We start from the raw sequence: 25,286 nt of genomic DNA on the forward strand, positions 1-25,286 counted from the left end.
AATGTGGTTTTGAGCACCTTGAGGGGTGAAGTTTTTAGAATGATGTCACATTTGGTTATTTTCTATCATATAGACTCCTCAAAATGACTTCAAATGTGACGTGGTCCCTAAAAAAAAATTGCTGGTTAACTTTTAACCCTTATAACTCCCTAACAAAAAAAAAAACTTTGTTTCCAAAATTGTGCTGATGTAAAGTAGACATGTGGGAAATGTTACTTATTAAGTATTTTGTGTGACATATCTCTGTGATTTAAGAGTATAAAAATTCAAAGTTTGAAAATTGCGAAATTTTCAAAATTTTCGCCAAATTTCTGTTTTTTTTTTCCACAAATAAACGCAGGTAATATGAAAGTAATTTTACCACTGTCATGAAGTACAATATGTCTCGAGAAAACAATGTCAGAATCACCAGGATCCGTTGAAGCGTTCCAGAGTTATAACCTCCTAGAAAGACAGTTGTCAGAATTGTAAAAATTGGCCCGGTCATTAACATGCAAACCACCCTCGGGGCTTAAGGGGTTAATATTGAGAGATATAACATCAAAAATAAAATCACACTGTCTAAATTATATAAATTGATTTGCGTTATGCAGTGAGAAATAAGTATTTGATCCCTCTGGCAAACAAGACTTAATACTTGGTGGCAAAACCCCTGTTGGCAAGCACAGCAGTCAGATGTTTTTTGTAGTTGATGATGAGGTTTGCGCACATGTCAGGAGGAATTTTGGTCCACTCCTCTTTGCAGATCATCTCTAAATCACTTGATGTGCCTAAACGGTGGAAACCCCCTACAAGTGACACAATTTTGGAAACTAGACCCCTCAGGGAACTTATCTAGATGTGTGGTGAGCACCTTAAACCCCCAGGTGCTTAACAGAAGTTTATAACATTGAGCCTTAATTTTTTATTTTTACAAGGATAAAAGGAGAAAATCGACCCCAAAATGTGTTGTGCAATTTATCCTGAGTATACAGATACCCCCGTATTTGGTTGAAAACTACTTTTGAGGCACAGTGCAAAGCTCAGAAGGGAAGAAGTGCCATATTGGAGTTCACATTTTGCTGTGCTTGTTTGAGGGTGCCATGTCACATTTTCAGAGCCCCTAAGGTGTCAGAACAGCAGAACCCCCTTCATTAGAGACTCCATTTTACAAACTACACCTCTCAATAAATTCATATAGAGGTGCAGAGATCATATTGACACCACAGGTGGGTCACAGAATTTTATACCATTGGGCAATGAAGAAAAAAAGATTACATTTTTAGCACCAAAATTTTGTTTTGGCCCCAGATTTTATATTTTCACACGGGAAAATGGGTAAAAATGGCACCAAAATTTGTCCCACAATTTCTGCTGAATGTAGAAATACCGCACATGTGGCTGTACTGTACTGCTTAGCCATACGGCGAGACTATTGGTGCTTTTACACAATTAAAACTATTTTATTGAAAAATAACTGCATCGCTTTATTCTGAGAGGTATAACTTTTTTATTTTTGCGGTACAAGATGCCATTTTTATTTACATTCGTCTTTTTGTTCCCGTTTTATTCCACTTTTTGTTCTGCAGTATGATAAAGCATAATTTTTCTACCTTGTTTTTTTTTTTTTTTTTTACTGTGTTCAGTAAATGGGTTATCTAGTGGGACAGTTTTATAGGTCGGGCCGTTACAGGCGCGGCAATACCAAATGTACTTTTATCTAATTTTTTTTATAAATAATATTTATGGGTACAATATATTTTTCAGGTTTTTTTATTTTGTGATTTTTTTTTAAAAAATATATTTTTACAACTTTTTTTTCTACACTTTTATTCTTATTTCCACTATGGGACATTCATTTTCTGCAGGCTGATCGCAGTTGTAAGGTTTAGCAAAGCAGGAGCATTGCTATACCTTATAACTTGTCATCCCTGCAGACACAAGTGTACTGCGCAAGTGCACTGCACATGATCGAACTAACTTGCTATTCCTAGTCGCCATGATGTCGTTGTGACAAAAATCGGGACGTCATTGCAGGGTCTCCGATTCCTTTGGCAGAGGGGCTTTCATCCCTCTGCCTGCTCTCTTGTTGCTGCAATCGCAGCATTTAGGGGCTTAAAGTGCCGTGAGCGCTGCGGGCACCGCTCCTGGCAGTGAGAGCCGGGTGTCAGCTGTCAGAATCAACTGACACCTGTTGGCGATCACTCTCGCACAGCCACCTTGTTGTTGCCTGAGTTGAAGTGGATGTCTGTGCCCCTTACTAATCCAGTCTCGGGCCCATCCATGTGGTCCATCAAGAGTTACTCTCATCTCAACAGTCGATTAAAACCTTTTACAAATCTATTCCAGACAAAATTAAGCTCCATAATTCAGTTGGCACTCCTTTTCTTCCGAGCCCTTCCGAGTGCCCAAACAGTGGTTTTTCGCTACATATGGGGCTATCTGTGTACTCAAGAGAAATTGCAGAGAAAATTTTACTGTCCATTTTGTCCTGTTACCCTTGTGAAAATAAATAGTTTTTGCAGTAAAAATGTATTTTTCCATTTTCACTGTTTAACGTTATAAAATTTTATGAAGCACATTGGGAGTTGAAAGTTCTCACCATACCTCTAAATAAGTTCCTGGGTGTAGTTTTCAAAATTGGGTCACATGTGTTTTTCCCACTGTTTAGGCACATATAGGGGCTTTGCAAACACGACACAGCATCTCCTATTTATTCCAGACAACTTTGCACTCCAAAAGTCAAATGTGCTCCTTGCCTTCTGAGTATTGCCGGGCACCCAAACAGGAATTTTCCCCCACATAAGGGGTATATATGTACTCAGTACAAATTATACTGTCCATTTTCTCCCGTTTCCATCGTGAAAATGCAACATTTGGGGCTAAATCAACATTTTTGTGGGGAAAAAGTAACATTTTCATTTTTTCCTTCCACATTGCTTTAATTCCTATGAAGCACCTGAAGGGTTAATAAACTTATTGAATGTGATTTTGAGCACTTGGAGGGGTGCAGTTTTAAAAATGTCACTTTTGGGTATTTTCTCTCGTATAGGCCCCTCAATCACTTAAAATGTCATGTGGTCCCTAAAAAATTAGTTTTGTGTATTTTGTTAGGAATTCTTCCTTACAAAAACAATGTTTAAAAAAAATGATGCTCATGTAAAGTAGACATGTGGTAAATGTTATTTATTAACCATACTGTGTGATGTAACTATCTTGTTTAAGGGCATAAAAATTAAAAGTTTGAAAAATGCAAGATTTTCTACATTTTCACCAATATTCAGATATTTTCACAATTAAACGCCAAAAATATCAGCCTAAATTTACCATTAAAGGGAACCTGTCACCCCCAAAATCGAAGGTGAGTTAAGCCCACCAACATCAGGGGCTTATCTACAGCATTCTGTAATGCTGTAGATAAGCCCCCAATGTAACCTGAAAGATGAGAAAAAGAGGTTAGGTTGTATTCACGCTTCGGCGCAGGCGTACTTTGTCTGCCCTGTTGAAGGGCAGAGCAAAGTACTGCAGTGCGCAGGTGCCGGGCCTCTCTGACCTTTCCCGGTGCATGTACCATGCAGTATTTTGCTCTGCCCTCAACAGGGCAGACAAAGTACACCTGCGTCGGAGCCGCAGCGTGACTACAAGAAGAGGACGTCATCGTAAGAAGATGGGAGACGCCGGAGCGGACCGCGACGGCCATCGTACCGGGACCGCCCCTGGGTGAGTATAATCTAACCTCTTTTTCTCATCTTTCAGGATACATCGGGGGCCTATTCACAGCATTACAGAATGCTGTAGGTAAGCCCCTGATGTTGGTGGGCTTAGCTCACCTTCGATTTTGGGGGTGACAGGTTCCCTTTAATTTAAATTACAATGTTTCGCTAAAAAACATTCTCAGAATCCCTTGGATACGTTGAAACGTTTTAGAGTTATTACCGCATTAAGTGACACTGGTGAGAATTGTAAAATTTGACCTGGTCAGGAAGGTAAAAACTGTCTCGATGAAGTTAAATCTCTTTTGGCTCATTTGGCCTAATAATTCTGCACACTTTGATAAAAGGTGTTGATATCCTTAGACTCAACCGTTCCTCATTACGCAAATGCACATCACCTGATCTGCTTTATCCATTAAGTATTCAAGATGATATGGTCAAATACTCACATGCCTAATAATAGTGCACAAGGTATAGAAAGTTTTTTTCTCTTTCAGTTGCCTCTATTGATAAGCTTTATACAGTTACTTAATGCAATATTACAAACCTTTAATATGTGTTTTTAATACCACAATTCTTCAGTAATAACTTGTTAATAATAATTGTTTGGTCTGATACTCTTAGGTTCCTGTGGTGGCTTTGACAGCAACAGCAAGTCCCTCAGTACGTGATGACATTTTGGCATCCTTAAAGTTGCGTAACCCACAGATCACCTGTACTAGCTTTGATCGTCCAAACTTGTACCTTGAAGTAGCTCGGAAGACATCAAATATCTCTCGAGATCTTCAGCAATTTCTCAATAAAAAGCAAGGGTAAGACCAATTTTATCTCATAACTAAAGTGCTTAAAGCAATTATCTGTGGAAAAGAATCAGTAAATCATTGAGTCATGCATCCTTGTTTCTTCATTAAAGGTACCTTCACACATAACGATATTGTTAACGATATCGTTGCTATTTGTGACGTAGCAACGATATCGTTAATGAAATCGTTATGTGTGACAGCGACCAACGATCAGGCCCCTGCTGGGAGATCGTTGGTCGCTGAAGAAAGTCCAGAACTTTATTTCGTCGCTGGACTCCTGCTGACATCGCTGGATCGGCGTGTGTGACACCGATCCAGCGATGTCTTCACTGGTAACCAGGGTAAACATCGGGTAACTAAGCGCAGGGCCGCGCTTAGTAACCCGATGTTTACCCTGGTTACCATGCTAAAAGTAAAAAAAAAACAAACACTACATACTTACCTACAGCCGTCTGTCCTCCAGCGCTGCGCTCTGCACTCCTCCTGTACTGGCTGTGAGCCGGAAAGCAGAGCGGTGACGTCACCGCTCTGCTTTCCGGCTCACAGACAGTACAGGAGGAGAGCAGAGAAGCAGAGCGCAGCGCTGGAGGACAGACAGCGGTAGGTAAGTATCTAGTGTTTGTTTTTTTTTACTTTTAGCATGGTAACCAGGGTAAACATCAGGTTACTAAGCGCGGCCCTGCGCTTAGTTACCCGATGTTTACCCTGGTTACCGGCATCGTTGGTCGCTGGAGAGCGGTCTGTGTGACCGCTCTCCAGCGACCAAACAGCGACGCTGCAGCGATCCGGATCGTTGTCGGTATCGCTGCAGCGTCGCTTAATGTGAAGGGGCCTAAAGGTACCTTCACACATAACGATATTGTTAACGATATCGTTGCTATTTGTGACGTAGCAACGATATCGTTAATGAAATCGTTATGTGTGACAGCGACCAACGATCAGGCCCCTGCTGGGAGATCGTTGGTCGCTGAATAAAGTCCAGAACTTTATTTCGTCGCTGGACTCCCTGGAGACATCGCTGGATCGGCGTGTGTGACACCGATCCAGCGATGTCTTCACTGGTAACCAGGGTAAACATCGGGTAACTAAGCGCAGGGCCGCGCTTAGTAACCCGATGTTTACCCTGGTTACCATGCTAAAAGTAAAAAAAACCAAACACTACATACTTACCTACCGCTGTCTGTCCTCCAGCGCTGCGCTCTGCACTCCTCCTGTACTGGCTGTGAGCCGGAAAGCAGAGCGGTGACGTCACCGCTTTGCTTTCCGGCTCCCAGACAGTACAGGAGGAGAGCAGAGAAGCAGAGCGCAGCGCTGGAGGACAGACAGCGGTAGGTAAGTATCTAGTGTTTGTTTTTTTTTACTTTTAGCATGGTAACCAGGGTAAACATCGGGTTACTAAGCGCGGCCCTGCGCTTAGTTACCCGATGTTTACCCTCGTTACCGGCATCGTTGGTCGCTGGAGAGCGGTCTGTGTGACAGCTCTCCAGCGACCAAACAGCGACGCTGCAGCGATCCGGATCGTTGTCGGTATCGCTGCAGCGTCGCTAAATGTGAAGGGGCCTTTAAGAGTCACTGATCTGTCAAGGGCTAGCAATCACAGATAAGAATCACAGATAAGAAGGCAGTGGAGGCTGTTGGAGAGAGAGCCCCTTGGGGGGAGGGGGGATGGGGGGGGAGAGATAGACCATATTAATGGTTTAGATAGGTCAAATGTGGTGACAGAGTCCCTTTAAATCAGAGAGTTATGTCACACAAAATAGCTAATAAATAAGATTTCCCACATGTCTACTTAACATCAGCACAATTTTTGAAACTTTGTTTTTTGTTAGGAAGATAAAAGGGCTAAAAGTTGATCAGCGATTTTCTCATTTTTCCAACAAAATTTACAAAACCTTTTTTTAGGGACCACATCGCATTTGAAGTGACTTTGAGGGGGTTCACTTTCTCCTGTTACTAGTGATGCTCAAATAGAAGTTAATCAGAGAGTTATGTCACACAAAATAGTTAACAAAAACTATTTCCTACATGTCTACTTTACAGCAGCACAAATTTTGAAACTTTTTTTGTTAGGAAGTTAGAAGGGTTAAAAGTTGACTAGCGATTCGTAATTTTCACAACAAAATTTACAAAACTATTTTTTTTAGGGAGCACATCACATTTTTCAAGCACGCAGAAGTCGAATCAATTAGCACCCGAGCATACTCAGATCACACTTTATCCGAGCAAGTTCGCTCATCACTAGCTGTTATTAGTGAGAAAATAAAAAAAAGGGTCTAAAGTAAAAACTTTGTGAAAAAAAGTGAAATGTTCATTTTTTCCTTCCACATTGCTTCAGTTCCTGTGAAAAACCTGGAAGGTTAATAAACCTCTTGAATGTGGTTTGGAGCACCTTGAGGGGCGCATTTTTTAGAATGGTGTCACTTTTGGGTATTTTCTGTCATATAATCCCCTAAGGCTAGGTTCCCATTGCGTTAATGGGAACGCGCTAACGGACAGCGTTGCACGGCGAAATTAACGTCGTGCAGCGCGTCCGTTAGCGCGCCCATTCACGGCAATGGGAACGCGCTTCAGTAGCGCGTGCCATGTTCGGCACGCGCTAGCGACGCGCCGGTGTTTTCTGGCGCGCCGCGGACGCTGCTTGCGGGGATCTGCGAGAGCGGGGACGTTAACGCGACCCCTAACCGCGGCCCCATTAAAAACATTGCGTTAGCGCAATCCGCTAGCGCTAAACGGATTGCACTAACGCAATGTGACCCTAGCCTAAAATTGACCCTTTTTTGGAAACTAGATCCCTCAAGGAGCTTAACTAGATGTGTGTTAAGCCTCTTGAAACCCCCAGTAGCGTCACAGAACTTTATAACGCTAGTATAGAAAGGTAGGAGGCAAAAAAAGCGCAAATAGGGTCTTATCCCCAGGATTGTTTCCAATCAATTATGAGAGAACTGCTCACCTGGTGGTACACAGTAAAAGCGTGTAGTTGTCAGCTGCAGCAGATCCACAGGTCGGCGCTGCGACCACTCAGAACCGTTATAATAGATGAATGTAGATAAAATCCACGCTGCTGCGACAAATGATGGATCCAGATATAGTTATAGGATGTTCGGGTGGTTTATTCAACGCGTTTCGAAGCTCATGGCTTCTTCTTCAGGAAGTTTCCACAGAAATCTTTCTGTGAAAACCACCCGAACATCCTATAACTATATGTGGATCAATCATTTGTCGCAGCAGCGCAGATTTTATCCACATTCATCTATTATAACAGAACTTTATAACATGGAGACGTGAAAATTAAAAAAAATCACATTTTTTTTCTAGAAAAATATTCTTTTAGCCCCCATTTTTTTATTTTCACAAGTGTAATAGAATTTAATGGACCCCCAAATTTTTTTTTCAATTTCTCCTGCTAACGGGGATACCCCAATTGTGTTTGAAAATTACTATTTGGGCACACGGCAAGGCTTGGAAAGGAAGGAGCGACATTTGGAATGCAGACTTTGATGGAAAGGTCTGCGTGCGTCATGTCGCTTTTGGTGAGCCCCTGATGTTCCTAAATAGTGGAAACCCCCCATTAGTGGGCCCTATATTGGAATTGATCTAGTATTTTCCTGGTATGTTAGTTTTTTTATGTGGCATATGAGTTGTTTAGTGTGCATCAGGTTGGCATATGTGAGTCGTGTAAGTCAGAAATAAATTTATTAGTCTGTTGATGAGTGCTCGACTCTGAAACAGTATTTCATACACAGACCAGGTTTGTCAGTGCAGGTGTCACACTGATAAGTGGTGTCCTTTCATATCCCCCTTTTGTAACACAGTTTGCAGCTTTTTGGTGACCTTCCTCTCTTTTCAGTTTGAGGGACCTCACTGGAGAAATGTTGCCCTGTTACAACACGTGCACCTTCTGTTAACCATGGCCTGCTCCTTCCTAATTGTGAAATATTAGGGCCTTGATTAGTACTTCCTTGGAACTGATGGAAGGTCCTGCTTTGGCCTACACATCGTTAAACATTGCCATCTGTATGATGGGCATGGTCAGCTTTTCGTACCACAAGTTGGCTTTTCTCATGGCACTGTATGGCTGGAGGAGCTCATCAGAGAGATCTACTCCCCCCCATGATGTTGTTGCACCCCAGTCCCCATTTTGGTTTGTAGACCTGTGTTGGAAGTACCTCGTACAGCGGTAGGGGTGCTGCCATCACCATGTATGGTGGACAAGAAAAGGACATCCCTCTTGTCCTTGTACTTGACCACCAGCATGTTGTGGCTACATTGGGCTCTGCTCTACCCTTTCAGAGCAGCTGCCCAATTAGCATCCTAGGGAGGCCTCTGATTTTTGAGGACCATACTGCATGCTGCAGTACCTCTTTTAGAGAGGGACTTTAAAGGTGGAATGTGTAAGTTATCTACATAGAGGCGATTTCGTCTACCAAATCCCACACAATGTTCCCACTCCCTATCAGGACAGGAGGGCATTCAGGGAGTTAAATCTGGGTGTCCTCTTCATAAACCCTAAATTGTGGGTGTGCCCTGAGGTACTCTCACACAGTTTGTAGACTTAAATTTCACCCTTACTGGGCAGGTATTGTCGTAATTTGAGCCTCCCCTTGAAATTTATTAAGGACTCATCCATGCAGTTGTCCCTTTGGGGTAAGCACACCTCAGCAAACTTGTTGCTGAAAATCTCAGAGACATGGCCAAGGAGGCTGAAATCCGGCCACCACTGAACAAGACACAGAAACAGGAAGACTGGGAAAAGACCTATTTGGAGACATATTTTTAAAGGTTTTCTGACTTATGAGATGAGTGGCTCTTGACTTGAACCAAATGGCTGAATCAGTTATGGACAAAGACATCCACTTTGACTAAGTTACCAGCAAGGTGGAGATGGAGTACTTCTTTGAGCTCATATTATTAAAGAAGATATAGTTACCGAATGTCTACTAGAGCTTGTCCTAAACAAAAAAATGGCGTGCACTCCATATATAGTTAGATAGGTGCTGGCTGAGCGTGGATAATCCAATCGAAAGTCATAAATTGAAGAAAACAGCCGCACTCAAGTTTTGAATTTTTAGATGCATAGCAAGAACAAAAGTTTATTCAGGTCACCACAATGTTTAGGCAAAAAGTGGAGAAGGTCTCCATAGTGGGTATAAAGTAGGTATCGTTTCGACCCCGTGATGGGTCTTTGTCAAACCTCACTTAAAAGAAGATAAAGGTAAACACACGGAGCTGGATTAGAAGGAATAAGGAGAGTTTCCCAGAATGGACTATAGTAGATAGGCGAAGAGATCCGGTATGGCACGGAAGGGGATGGCCCTTAAGATGCTGTGGGTGGCTGGGAGAACTGAGAAAGGAGTTTGATGGTGATGCTGTCTGCTAGAGCTTGCCCGCCAGTAGACCGCGCATGCACCACTAATTCTACAAATCCCAAGTTTCCAGTCCGGCATGCTTCCTGGTTACAGCAAGGCTCTTACAGCACGCCCCGTTGTAATGCACGTTGCAACAATAAAGCACTTCCTAACAGGCATTCACCTGAGATGGAAGTTCCCTCCTCTTCGCACTACATCATCACACACTCGCCTTGTACTCCCATACATCTCCGTGCACATAGCGCCTACTAAGTTTTTAATTTTGGCCCTCTGTGTCCTTGAGTTTAACATCCCTGCGTGTCTTTGTCCACTTTGTTACATTTAGGTTAGTGCAATGATTGTCACGCATCTAATGATTTCCCATGGTGTCACATTACGACCAGTGACAACTGCGACACAGAATTGCAAATGTTTCCAAATAAGTTGGATTTTCTGTTGCTGGTCATGAGCTTCTCACTTGCTATAGACTTCAGTGCAAGTTGTAAGCGACATGGCACTTGTCTCAGCTTGGCTGTTTTATTTTACAGCAAAATCCGAGCTCTAAAATAGTCACATGAAAGCAAGTTGCACAGAGGTTTTTGTTGCACAACTTTTCTGAGAATTTCTGTCGTATGACAAATGTCGCCGTGTAGCACCAGCCATTGAGCAGCGCAGTTCTGTTAACTCGTTGATGTTGACAGTACTGACTGACCATATAATGTGTTTGAAAGCCTTTTTGACTCTCCCAGTAAATGTTTGGGAAGATTAGCAAATCCTGAGAAATAGGACCACTACTCATCAGAAAACACTTTCCCATACACTACAGTGATGCTCAGCACTGGAAAATAACTTACATAAAGTAAAGTGTAAAAAAGATGCATCAGAGGTTATCTGTAAAGGGTCCTGCTCCGCTCAGCCTGAGCCTGTGGGTCACTTAGTCTACTTCTATCAATCGCTCATGCATTCCAGCAGGTATCAGTAGACGTCACCAAGCGTGATCACTTCTGGATGTGAGTAGAGCACAAAAAATAAAATAATTTACCAAAGTTAAAAAATATATATATATTTCTGCTTGCCTTTTGGTGTTTGTTTTTCCTAAATAGAACCCATTCTGTTCATTTTTAACTTGTTTATTTTCAACTTGATTCTAAGCAGACAACCGATCGCTTGTGAGTTATGATGTATTGTGTTGGTGATCACGGTTTCCTTAATAAAATTTTCTCAAAATATCCATGGCTGAAGAGTCATTGCTGTCATCACAATAACATCCCTTTTCTACGCTTTCTTCTGAGGAGCTTGCTATCTGAATTGCAGCTGATGCACAGAGACAGAATTGCCCAAAGGCGACTTAGCCTATTTTCCTCAGACATCTATCAAATTTCACCCAAGGTAGAAAAACACACAGATGTTGTCACAGATGGGTAGAGCTTGAGGTCCAAACACAAATTTAATGTCAATAATTTCTCTGAGGGCCTCCTTCATGTAACCGGATCATTTTACCAAACATATCATTAGGAGCAAAATGAGTCATAGGGTGGTAATTGGCATAATTTCTATACACGGATGGTTTCATGCAGTCTTAAAGTCCCACATCCAATCTAGTTTTACAAACTTTTTCCCATTAACTGTTACCTTTCTGTGTTATTTTTTTTTTGATATTTAACCTTTTAAAGTTGAAACTTCACTTACCGTATATTATTTTTATCTATTGATATTTTATATTAGTAGCTCTATGTATATACAGTGGGCCCCAAAGTATACATGCAGTTTATACAGTCAATGTGACTTAGAACCTGCATATGATATGCATGAGCCTTAAAGGGGTTGTCTACTACTAGGACAACCCCTTCTTGATGTAAATGTTTGGCCCTGATAAAATAAAAAAGCTTATACTCCCCTCCCGTGCTGCAGCTGTTCCACTTGTGTCGACACTCGCCGTCTCGGGGCTTTTGTGTGGTTGTATGACATGTGGTGCCCAATCAGCGCCAGCTTCACTGTCTTGCCCTGTGTACGAATTGTATTGAATATCACCTGATATGCTTAATTCAATAAGTGTTCAAGTTTCTACAGCACCAGAGTTGGAAAATCTGCAAAAGTATGACGATATGGTCAAAATACTCACTTGACTAATAACTGTGCACACAGTGTAATGAAACGGGTTGTACATAATTGGTAAAACTAAGCTGCTTTTTTAATTTTTGACATTTAAGCCTTACCACATTCACTTCAGTGGGGCTAAGTTTTTAGTACCAGACACAATGCACACACAGATGGCTCTGTTTCTAGAAGAAAGGAACCATGTTTTCCTAATACATAATTTGAATTCTAAGCATGCAAGAAGGTATGGAAGTGTCCTTCTGTAATCAGCGGTACATTTTATGTGATCTTCCACAGTTTTATAATCGGGGTTTTATCTGCTAAGGTCCAATTAGAAGAGATGATATTAAGATTGAAGCATTTAATCATGACAAATACTCCAAAGGTGTCTGGGTGTTTTCCTGACGTTATGTTGAGCTTTCCCATTCACTTGCTTTGTAAAGTACTGGGCAACTTCCAAGCAGAAAATGTTAGAAAAATGAACATGTATCTTCTTTTAACCTTTTTTTTCGGCAGCTTTCATTTCCAGAAACGGTCAACAGACATTCAAAAGCCTGAGCACATGAACAGCAATTCATTTTTATCTGTTAATGTTCATTCTTTTGAGCGTTTTCTGATAGAGTGTGTTCACTCAGCAGCGTCTTTTTTTGGGTTAAACAGAAAAGCATGAAAACTTGTCGATATTTATCTTGGTTGTAGAAATCAGGGATACCATTTTAAACCTTTTATTTCTGCTCATAGGTCTGGCTGGGAATTTGAAGGTGCTGCTATTGTCTATTGCCCCTCGAGAAAAACGTCAGAACAGGTCACTGCAGAATTATTGAAGCTGGGCATTTTGTGTGATACTTATCACGCTGGTATGGGGATCAAGGCTAGAAGAGACGTACATCATCGCTTTATGCGAGATGAAATACAGGTACAGTTGTGGCATTCTTCTTTGAATTGCAATGTTATACAAGAGTCAGACATGCTGCTGTATTCTAGTTGAGCTTTGGTTCATTCATGTACATAGAAAACCTTAATTACCGTAATTCTTCCACTGATTTATATTGAATTCACAGTATAGATGACAAATGTTAGAATGGTGTGTTCGACTTATGAAAGTCACAATAATCATCATAATGAGTCATCACACCCTACATATCCTTGCCGGATAGGAACGCAAGTGGTGTGGTGTGATGAGTAACAGGACTACAAACTAATGACATTGTTTGGGCATCTTGAACTCCTAATAGTAGCCATCTGGAGCCTAGGACTATTATAGGAACTGCCATTACCCACAACAATCCATGTTCGTGAGTTCTGTATAACCACTCCCCCACCTCTGATTGGAAGCTTTCTGCCTATGCACAGTGTAAACAGAACTCTGCCAATCAGTGCTGTGGGCGGGGTTATACGGAGCTCAGCATTTAGAGAACTGACAGATGTGCATCAGGTAAAAGTTATTTTATTAAAACTGCAGCAAGTACCTCATTAAATGTAAAATTGTGCCCCAGATTTTCTCTGGACCTTGCAATAAAACACTTTTTTCATTCATTGAGTTGTCAATGAGTTGTGCAGTTTTTGAAGTCAAGTTTGTGTCCAGAAACTGGTGAGGAACATTTAATGCGAACCTGTCACCAGGTTTGGCCAATATGAGGTATGGCCACCACATTTTAGGCCAATATTCAGCATTCTATAGTGCTGTATATCTGCCCCCAACTCGACCTGTAAGAGAAAAAAAATAACTTTTATTATACTCGTATGTGGAGCCGTCCAGTCCAAGGGGTGTCTGTTATTGGTCAACCCCCTCCCATCTTCTTACAAGCAAAGTACTGCAGTGGGCATGCGCCAAGGCTCTTTGACCTTTCCTGGTGCCTGCGCACTGCAGTACTGTGTTCTGCCCTCAGAGCAGAGAAGTATTCCTGCACAGGAGCTTGATTCCATGGATGCGTCATCCACACGAAACAAGAAGGACAACAATCATAAGAAGATGAGAGGCGCCGAACCAAGAACATAGACACCCATCAGACCGGACCACCCTACAGGTGAGTATAATAAAAGCTCTTTTTCTTCTCTTCCAGGTCAGATTGGGGGCTTATATACAGCATTATAGAATACTCTATATCAGGCCTTAAAGATGGTGGCCGTATCTCATATCAGCCAAACCTGGCGACAGGTTCCCTTTTAAAAGTTAGTTTTATCTGGAGGAATAATGAGTAGGATGGAGATTAGATTGGGGTGGAGTTAATTTTTTTTTCTACTCCAGTTCTGCTGGGACAACTATTGTATATTGAAGATATTCTAACATGAGACCAAGACTCTATGGAGAACTAGTAATTATTTCCAAAACTTCAATGTCACCCAAAATAAGAATGAATGTGAAAGAAACAGAAACAACTAATACAGATATAATAAGTCTATCCACATAACAGTCTGAGCTGAGGGTAAATGTGATGAATCGTGTACAGTGCGGTGTATTGAGAGAATACTATGTATCCACTCATCGTAGCCCAGAGCCGGCCGTACAGTACTTGTTAGAGAGGTGATACAGACTACCTACCAGAATGTGGCCCAGGAAAGACCATTTTTATGTTGAATATATTATAACGTGGCACTATAAAACCTTAGGGGACCACTGTAAAATGACCTATTAAATGCATTGAGAGTATGGCAATTTGTTTTCCGAAACCAAGGTACATCTTGTTGAGTAATAATTGACCAGTGTGCTCTGCACTTTCTAGTGTGTTGTGGCGACTGTTGCATTTGGCATGGGTATCAATAAACCAGACATCCGTAAAGTAATCCACTATGGAGCTCCTAAAGAAATGGAATCCTACTATCAAGAAATTGGTAGAGCCGGTAGAGATGGTCTCCCTAGTAGTTGTCATGTTTTATGGGCTCCCACGGATATGAAGTTTAACAGGTAAGTAGAATTCATGATACCGCAGGTAGTGGTGTACTAGAATTACCGTAATAGCCTGACTAGTGATCATAACAAATTTCTGAGCATAAAAAATGTCTCATTTCGTGACAGAAAAGAGTGTGCTGTGTTCTATTGCATGCTACATTACATAGAATATCTCAATTGTAAGCAATTATAATAAAATTCCCCATGGAGATCTGATGCGGCTGCATTTTGGCATGCCTATGGCTCTTTAATATGGAACTCTGGGGTCTTTGTATGTTGCTGTTCAGAATTTGCTATCTCCATGAGCTAACATATGAACTACTGTAATAATCCAGTTTTTTAGGCTACTTAAATAGTTGAAACTAGAAGTTTACATACACTATATACAAAGACACATATGCATGTTTTTCTCTACATCTGACATGAAATCTGAATAAAGCTTTCCCGTTTTAAGTCAATTAGGATGACCATAATTCTTAATATTTGCCAAATGCCAGAATAATGAGAGAGAGAGAATGTTTTAAGGCGTTTTTATTACTGAAAATTCAAAACGTTTTCATACATTTCATTAGTATTTGGTACCATTGCTCTTACACTGAATGACTTGGGTCAAACGTTTGAGATATCCTTCCACAAGCTTCTCACAATAATTGGTCGGAATTTGGGCCCATTCCTCCTCATAAAACTAGTTTAACTGATCCATGTTTGTAGGTCGCCTTGTTCGCACTTGCCTTTCCAGCTTTGCCCATAAATTTTCAGTAGGACTGAGATCAGGGCTTTGTGATGGCTGCTCCAAAACATTGACTTTGTTATCCTTAAGCCAGTTTGTTACAATTTTGGCAGTATGCTTTGGGTCATTGTCTATTTGGAAGACCCATTTACACCCAAACTTTAACTTCCTGGCTGATGTCTTGAGATGCTGCTTCAGTATCACCACATGATCTTGTTTTCTCATGATGCCATCTATTTTGTGAAGTGCAGAAGTCCCTCCTGCAGCAAAACAACCCCACAACATGATGCTGCCACCCCCGTGTTTCACAGTTGGGATGTTGTTCTTGGGCTTCTCCCTTTTTCCTCCAAATGTAACGATGGTCATTCTGCCCAAAAAGTTCAATTTTAGTTTCATCAGACCACAGAACATGTCTCCAAAAATGAAGGTCTTTGTTTCTGTGTGCATTTTCAAACATCAACCTGGCTTTTTTATGTTTCTTTTGAAGTAATGGATTCTTCCTGGAAGAGTGGCCTTTCAGCCCATGTTGACACAATATTCATTAAACTGTGAATATTGACACAATCTTACCAGCATCTTCATAAGGTCTTTTTCTTTTGTACTTGGGTTGATATGCACATGTCAGAAAAAAGCATGTTCATCTATGGGACACAGAACCTGTCTCCTTCCTGAGTGGTATGAGGGCTGGACATTCCCATCTTGTTTGTGATTGCGTATAATTGTACAGATGAACGAGGCACCTTCAGGCATCTTTGTATTGTACCCAAGGATGAGCCAGACTTTGCAAGTCCACAACTGTCTTCCTGATATCTTGGCTGATTTCTTTAGACTTTCCCATGATGCTGAAGAATGAAGCAATGTGTTTCAGGTGTGCATTAAAATATATCCACAGGTGTGTCTCTAACTCAGATGTTGCAAAAAAAAACTATCGGACGCTTCCAAACACATGACATCATCATATGGGCAGTACAGAGTTGTTTAAAGACCTAGTAATCTTAGTGTATGTAAACTTTTGACTTTGCGGTAAGTAATAAAAATGCCTTAAAATATTCTCTCCCTCTCATTATTCTGGCATTTGGCAAATATTAATAATTATGGTAATCCTAATTGACCTAAAACGGGAAAGGTTTGTTCTGATTTCATGTCGGATATTGAAAACATGTATATGGGTCTTTTTATATAGTGTAAGTAAACTTCTAGTTTCAGCTGTATATAACGAATTAGTGTATGCATAAATAATGTGTTAGAAATGTACAAATATATTGTTTTTCCTTTTTTTAGGCACATGCTCAGTGAAATACACAATGAAGGTTTTCGCGAGTACAAACTGAAAATGTTAGCAAAGATGGAAAAATACCTTAATTCAAGTAGCTGCAGGCGGAAGTATGAAACTTAAAAAAAATGTTATTTGACTTATATACTGCTTTGTAATTGTTTCATGTGAAGAACAAGCATGTTTTGCATTGAATTATTGCATTGATGTGCTCTTTCTATTCACTGTCTTTGTGAATGCTAAATAGGGAAATAACTAGTGTTAATAAATTTAATATGTTAAGTGTTGCACTCCCGGGCGTGTCCTAGCTGGCCATGTGAGTGGAAGCAGGGAAGAGTGCTCCTGCTGCCATAAGGACAAAAATCCTGCTTTAACCCCGATTTTCGGGTAAACTCACCTAAATCCGGCTGGCTGAAGGTCCGGAGAGTGCAGCAGTGCAGAGCAGCAGGTCCGGAGTCGGCAGCGATGACCAGGAGGCGGCAGAAAGACGCTGGCACCAGCGATGCAGGAGCCAGCCAAGATGGCTCCGATGCTAGGGAGGACGCCGAGAAGGAGAACGCCGCATGTCAGCGGCGCATGGAGGTGGCCGCAAAGCTGCAGCAGTATGCCAGAGTGGAGGCTGCTGAGGAGGCAGAACCAGGATCTGGAGCTGACCAGGAGGAGGAGGAAGCAAGCACAGCCGAGCAGCATGAGGTACAGAGGAGGAAGGAGAGAGGCAGCATGGCTGGGGCTAGTGGGGGACCTGAAGCCATATCACAGGGAGAGGAGCCGACTCTTAGAGATGTTATCACACTGATCTCTTCATGTCAGCAATCCCTGAACTCCTTGGCCCAGCAGATGCAGGAAGTTAAAGGGGACACGGCACAGATTAATGCGGCTCTGCAGAAAATGGACAAACGTATAGGAGTGGTGGAGGAGAGGGTGAGCACGGCAGAAGATCACATAGTTAAGCTACAAAAAGCTGAAAAGAAGTTCGCCCAAGCAATAGCCGAGCTCGCTGCCAAAAATGAGGATCTGGAAAATAGATCCAGAAGAAATAATACACGTATAGTGGGGCTGCCTGAAAAGACTGAGGGGAGAAATCCCACTGAGTTTGTGGAGAACTGGCTGCTGGAGAAGATTGGGAGCACAGTGTTGACAAAAGTCTTTGCTGTTGAACGGGCTCATAGGGTCCCGCCGCAGCCCCCTGCCCCAGGAGCAAATCCCCGTACCATGCTTGCTAAAATACTCAATTACAGAGACAGAGACATTATCCTTAGAAAGGCTAGAGAGATGGAGGATCTGACGGCTGGAGGTCAGAGAATTGCCATTTATCCGGATTATTCCGCTGCAGTTCAGAAGCAGCGGATGAAGTTTACTGGAGTCAAGCGGCGACTGAGGGAGCTGGGAGTGCAGTACTCAGTGATGTTTCCCGCCAAGCTGAGACTCGTGGCTTTTAATAAGACACATTTCTTCCTGACACCGGAGGACGCTACCCAGTGGCTTGATACTCATGAGAAAAAACTTAAGGGAATGGGCGACTGACATTTCGGCGAGATCCAGTTGGGATTTGTTTTCTCTGTCGATGGAGGAGAGTTCTGCGCTCGTTAGCAATGGTTAAAGAGTTGAGCAACTGTTGGGGGTTTTGCTGGGCCATATTGAAGGAATGGCCGGAGGGGACAGTACCAACTACTAAGTACGGGGGAGGAGGGTTATGCTGGGTACTGTGAACTGGTTTGGTACTTTTTCTATATGTTAATATAAGTTGAAATGTTAAGATACAATAAAGTGAAAGTTGGGGGGGAAATTGTGATTGCTATGGCAGCGGGACGCGAATGGAGAGGGTTAAGTAAGGGAGAGTGTTCGCAGTGGGCAGTGGAGCCCCACTCTTGATGAGAGGAAGAATGCGTTATATTGGGGGGGTTAGGAGGGCAAGTTGGGAGGGGGCAGGGGGGGTGGGAGGGTTGGGGCAGCTCATACTTGGGAAATTGGATACTTTAAGAAATGATGAGCCACATGATGGGAGATTGTATTAAAATATTGAGTTGGAATGTGAGAGGTCTGGCAGATAAAACACGGCGGGCGGCAAGTCTGCAGTATGTCCGAGAACAGAAGGTCTCAATGATATGTTTGTTAGAGACACATTTAGTGCGGGAGAGGGTGAACATATTGAATAGGCGCTGGATACAGAGGGCATATCATTCTACTTTCTCGACGTATTCTAGGGGTGTGTCTGTGTTAATACCTGCGGGGGTGCAGTATGAGGAGGTAATGGTAAAAGAGGATGTCGATGGTCAGTATGTGGTGGTGAAATGTAAAATGAATGGAGTATTGATGTGTATAGTGGCAATGTATATTCCGCCCCCATACTCAAGCAAGAAGATAAGAGAGGTGCTGGAGAGGGTAGAGCGCTGGGGACCGTTACCATTACTAATTATCGGCGACCTTAAGAATATATGTGATGACTTTTGGGATAAGAACAAAAACCCCCAGAATAGGACGGCGGGACATACCACTACGTTTGGGACTTATGTCGGGGAAGTGGGCATGGTTGATTTATGGAGAGTTAGGCATATCGGGGAAAGGGCGTATTCATGCTACTCACCAGCTCATGGTACGCTGTCTAGGATTGATCTGGCACTGGGTAACCGATTACTAGATACGATGGTAAGGGACGTGAGATATTTACCTAGGGCTCTCTCAGACCATAGTCCAGTTGAAGTGGAATTTCGATCAGTGGGGACACGGAACGGGAGCAGAAGGGAGTGGAAAATTCACCCTAATTGGCTACACAGTATAGACTTGGAGAAGATTAAGAAGGAATTGGTGGAATTTTTTGAGATAAATGAGGGTAGCGTAGATGTGCTTACTGTGTGGGAAGCCATGAAAGCGTACTTGAGAGGGCTGTTGTTTAGGGATATTAGCAGGTGTAAGCGGAAATCGAGAGAGGCAGAGAGGTTGGCGATAGATGGGCTGAGGGTGGCTGAAGATGAGATGGTAATAATGGGTACTTTGGAGGCTGGGAGGAGGTTAAAGGCAGCTCAAAGCCAGCTAGAGGCGGTCTTGCTGAGTAAGGCTGAAAGGAAGAGGGAATTCATGAATTTGGCCTATTACCAGGAGGGTGAATCAGTGGGTCATTTGCTGTCGCTGGTGGCATCTGCCCAGAGAAATACTTCCTTTGTTCACTCTTTGGTGACTGGGAGTGGTGTTGCTGTTTCTGAGACTTCAGAGATTTTGGAGACTTTTGCAGATTTTTACGCAGACTTATACTCCTCTCGGGTAGATGGGTCAATGGAGGACACGGTGGCGTTCCTTGAGAAGTTGGAGCTCCCGAGGCTGAGTGACACAGCTAGGGAGGATTTGGAGGCTCCCATTACGGAGGAGGAACTGGGACGGGCATTGCAGTCGATGGCTAATGGGAAGGCGCCTGGCGTAGACGGATTTCCTGCCGAAATTTATAAAAGCTTGGGGGAAGTGTTGATCCCTAAATTGAAGGCGGTCTTGGAAGAGGCTACGAATGGTGGAAGGCTACCGGCATCTATGCGGGAGGCCACAATAGTGGTGATTCTAAAGGAGGGGAAAGACCCGACACAGCCGGATTCATATCGGCCAATTTCTTTGCTTACTATCGACGTTAAACTCCTGGCTAAGGTGTTGGCGATGAGGTTGACAAGTGTTATTTCTGGCCTGATACACTCAGACCAGTCTGGCTTTATGCCTGATAGGTCAACTGCGATTAATCTACGAAGGCTGTATATGAACTTGCAACTCAAAGCCGATAACTGTGGCCAGAGAGTTATTGCATCTTTAGACGCTCACAAGGCGTTCGATAGTGTGGAGTGGGGGTATCTCTGGCAGGTGTTGCGAAGAATGGGGTTTGGACCGCAGTTCATATCATGGATTCAATTAATGTACTCGATGCCGATGGCCAGGGTTAGGGTAAACGGGGAGTTGTCACGGACCATACAATTGGCTAGAGGGACGAGACAGGGGTGTCCGCTTTCCCCCCTTTTGTTTGCTCTGGCGGTGGAACCACTGGCCGCTACGCTTCAACAGTCTGATGAGATGACGGGGTTTAAATATGGGGTGATTGAAGAAAGGGTGGCGTTGTATGCGGATGATATTTTGTTGTTTCTGGCTGACCCGGTTGCATCCTTGGAGGGAGCCATTGGGATTATTGAACGATTCGGATCAGTGTCGGGACTTAGACTTACTCCAATTTATCCTATCTTGTTTAAGGTGGACGATGTGGATGGTGAGCCATTGGAGGACGGGCGACTGGAGGTGACGAGTAAATTTAAGTACCTGGGAATATGGGTATCTATGCCGGTCACTGACTATATACATGAGAATCTGACTCCAATCTTGGGTGCCCTCAAGGCAAAAGCGGATGCATGGCTTAAGCTACATTTGTCTGTGGTAGGCAGGGTGAATCTTATCAAAATGATTCTGATGCCGAAAATACTGTATATTCTTCACAATTCGCCGGTTTGGATACCACGTGGGAAATTTAGACAGATCAACTCTCTGTTTAGGAATCTGATTTGGGGGAGGCAGCATCCGCGTATCAAACTGGAGACACTTCAGCGACCCAAGGATGATGGGGGTCTGGCATTGCCTAACCCTGAGTTGTACTTTCTTGCAGCCCAGAGTCAGCATTTAAGGGGCTGGGCGCATGAGGGGTCATCTGGGGCAGTACAGCGGTTGATGGAGGTGGTGACAAAAAGGCCAGTGGTGCAATGTTTGGAGGATGGATCCTTGGAGAGTTTGGGGAAGCTATATCCGACTTTGCTGTTGATACGCAAGCTGTGGAGTAGATTGAGGCACATACGTGGGATCACGGACTTGACTAGATACTCGCCGCTATGGCATAATAACAATCTGAAAGAATTTGAGGCATTGGGGGTACTGATAGAGTGGTTGGGCAAAGGGATTCAGTATGTGTATCAAATAATTGAACAAGGTGAACTGAAATCATTTTCCCAATTGCAGGCGGAATTTGGTCTTGGGTCTGCAGGGGAGTATCAATATTTGCGGATGAGGCATGCCTTTGGAGCTCAGGGTAGGAACGGAGGTATTAGGATTCAAAGGGATATAGTACTGGAGTATGTGTGTAATGATGGGACGACTGGAGGAGTCATATCCACTCTGTACAGGGATCTGTTGCACACTTTTCTATTGGGGTTTCCAATAATGGCAAGAGCTAAATGGGAAAGGGATTTGGGCCCAATAGATAACGAGACTTGGGAGTCGGTGTTGGAATGGATCCCAAGACTGTCGCTGAGTGAACCGTATAGACTGTCACAGCTCTATGTGATACACAGAGTTTATAGGTCTCCGATGGTGCTATATAAGGCAGGATTGCGTAATGACTCTGAATGTCCGAGGTGTAAGTCTACGGATGCAGACATTTTCCATATGATGTGGACATGTCCGAGGTTGGCTGCCTTCTGGGTGGTAGTTTTGAGTCGTATGGAAGGTGCGTATGGATGCACGGTGCCAAGGGATCCAGTTGTCTGTTTGTTGGGATGCGTGGATGAGATTGGAGTGGATAAACACCTAAAGATAGCTATAGCCAGATTGTTGTATATGGCTAGGAAGGTGATAGCTAGAAACTGGATTAGGGAAGAGCCGCCGTCAAGAGGAGAGTTCCTCCAGTATGTGAAACAGGGCCTGACACTAGAAAAAGGGATTTATAAGAAGAAAGGGAAAACTGAAACGTTCAATAAAATGTGGTCTCCATGGATTACTATGGGATAGTAATGTGAAGTGTGGCTTATACGAATGGTTGAGGGATTAGATACTCTATTGTTTTAATGATGGTAGTAATTAACAAGATGAGCTGCTTTGTGGGGTGGGGGTGGGGGGCTTTGGGATCGAAGGGGGCTGTTTGAAGGGGGAGGGGGGGGAAATACTCTATATTGAAAATGTAAATGTAACATGTTAATTGCCTTGTTATTCTTAATAAAAATTTATTTGAATTAAAAAAAAAAAAAAAGTGTTGCACTCCCATCAGAGTTTCTAAGTGCAGATTGATGCTCTTAGCCAAGGCTTTGAGATTTGCTGTGTAGGAGAAAGGCCAACAGGACTACTTGCTGTCAAGTTGTGACCATCGACTAGGGAAAGGAATGATATGTCTTAAAAGACTTTGCAAGAGATTTATTACCAACTTTACAACACAGAAATGTGTGTAAGTTACACTTCAAATCTACGTGAGGCTTTTCCCATTGTTCCCAGATGGATATTATTTTTAAAGCAGTGCATCATAATATGAAACAGATAAAAATTGCAAAGTGGTTTTTGAAGCACAAAGCGATTCTTAATTCTCTTATGTGTACTGCTCGTTCCCTAGGTTACTGGCCACCTCTGTATTCTATTAGAGGTGAACAGTTTCCTAGGCATTAAATCCATGCTTCCAAGTTCTTTACTAGAGAGTTTGCAAGCGCTGCTCTGAATTTGGCCAGATCTTTAGTTTCAGCCTGCTTCAATGCCCCTAAGCATTAGGGCTTTTTCACACGTCAGTGTTTCCGGTATGCGTGGTGACAATTTCCACACGTACGTTAGACACTTGCACACTTAGACTCATTCAAGTGAATGGATCTGCTAACATATCAGTGTAAAATAAAATAAAGAACAGCAATATCCCTCACCTGTCTGAAGTTGAAAGATTCCATCTGGTCACAAGCGTCAGCTGAAGGGACTGCTACTTCCATCAGCTGACTCCAGCTGTTGCTGACAACAGCGAGAGCAGGCAAAGGCTGATGGGAGTATTCACTAGCTTGCGCCATAAATAAAATTGGCCTGGGTTCCCCTGTATTATTCATAACCAACTGGGCAAAACAAACAGCTGTGGGCTGCAACCCTCAGCTGTCAGCTTTAGCAAGGCTGGTTATCAAGAATAGAGGGGTCCCCAAGGCCATTTATTTAAAATATTTCTTTAAATTATTTAAAAAAACGGTGTGGGGTGCCCTTACTTTTTTGACAACCAGCCAAGCTAAGGCAGATGGCTGGGGGCTGGTATTTTCAAGCCGGTTAGTGGCTATGGATATTGCCACTCTCCCCTTTCCCCGCCTAACAATATCAGCCTGCAGCCACCCCAGAAAAGGCGCATCTACTATATGTGCCAGTTCAGGCACTTTGCTCGGCTCTTCCCTCTTGCTCTGTGGCGGTGGCAAGTGGGGTTTATGTCACCTTTGTATTGTTCGGTGATATCAAGCCCATGGGTTAGTAATGGTGGGGCGTGTATAGGATGCCTTTCCATTAGTCATCCTATAGTTGTATTGTAAATAAAAACAACAAGAATAAAGTCCTTTATTTCAAATAAAAAGACACATAATTTTCCTTTTTTATAAAAAGACACATAATTTTCCTTTTTTATTTTAAAACAGTTAACTCTCTTAACGCCCATTCCATTGAAGCCCTGGTATCCTGTTACAAAGCAGAAATAAAAAACAATCATATCCCCCACCTGTCCATATGGTTCCACCTCGTAATCCATGGCTGCAATAAATAGTTTTCAACCTGGACTGTGCCTGAACTGTGCCAAGATGCAACCATCCAGGGGGAAAACCACTGGAGAATGTGCTGCTGTGAGGTCAGCATCAGTCACCACTGGTGACCTCATTGAGCAGGTTACTGAGGCTGCGTTCCCAACCGGGCCTCTGAACTGCGGTGACCTCAATGAGCTCAGCACTGTACTGTGAGACTTTTTCTCATGGTGCTAGCGGTGATCTCATTGAGATCACTAAAATTCACTGTGAGGCCCGGTCTTGTTGCAGCGAGTCATTCTCTCCAGCTCTCCATGCTGATGAGCAAATGTTGCACAGAAGGATTAAGGTGTGGGGCACTATGGATTCTTTCAGCTTCATACAGGTGAGGGATATTGTTTTCTTTATTATTTTATTTTTAATTTTATAGTTGAATACAACTCGCAACATTGCCCTCGCCTTACGCTGATCACAGACAGAGCCAGAGGACAATGATGTGAGCTGTCCTCAGCAAGCGGCGTCTGAGAACGGCGTGATTTGTCCTGGATTTTCTTTGGCGCCAATACGTGTGATACTGATGCTGCGCCCGGTTACCACACATATTCTACATGTATGAAACACACAAACACTGCACTCCCTAGCACTGGATTTCCAGTACCAGAAATATTAGGAGATGTGAAAGTGCCCTTAGAGAGTATGCAATCTGAACTAGTGGCTTGAGAATGCTGCTTGTCCGAACTGTCACCCATCAGGAGCTCAATGTCTCCTATAGAATGTAAGCCCGCATGGGCAGGGCCCTCTCCCCTGTGTACTAGTCTGCCATTTTAGTTTGTTCAGTGTAATTTATATTTGTTTGTAACTCCTCATGTACAGCACCATGGAATCAATGGTGCTCTGAAAATTAAATAGGACAGGTGTGCGCCTGAAGAACAAAGATGAGAACAACCTTAATGTAGTTCTATAGTAAGATGTCTAGGGATTTCCTTATTG

At 42.9% G+C, this 25,286-nt stretch overlaps 1 protein-coding gene across 3 annotated transcripts in view; it reads left to right on the forward strand.

Annotated features, from left to right (window-relative positions):
• The window catches only part of WRN (WRN RecQ like helicase), a 234,382-nt gene that overhangs the window by 99,573 nt on the left and 109,523 nt on the right, over positions 1-25,286 (forward strand). For 2 of the 3 annotated variants that reach the window (XM_069742199.1, XM_069742208.1), the window contains exons 18-21: positions 4,317-4,504; positions 12,679-12,853; positions 14,661-14,842; positions 16,839-16,940. In XM_069742199.1, coding sequence (XP_069598300.1) covers positions 4,317-4,504; positions 12,679-12,853; positions 14,661-14,842; positions 16,839-16,940 — 647 coding nt within the window. Of the gene's footprint in view, positions 1-4,316; positions 4,505-12,678; positions 12,854-14,660; positions 14,843-16,838; positions 16,941-21,048; positions 21,094-25,286 lie in introns of all 3 variants that reach the window. The other variant, XM_069742190.1, reaches the window with a different exon arrangement.

This window comes from Ranitomeya imitator, chromosome 1 (assembly GCF_032444005.1).
Source record: "Ranitomeya imitator isolate aRanImi1 chromosome 1, aRanImi1.pri, whole genome shotgun sequence".
NCBI lineage: Eukaryota > Metazoa > Chordata > Amphibia > Anura > Dendrobatidae > Ranitomeya > Ranitomeya imitator.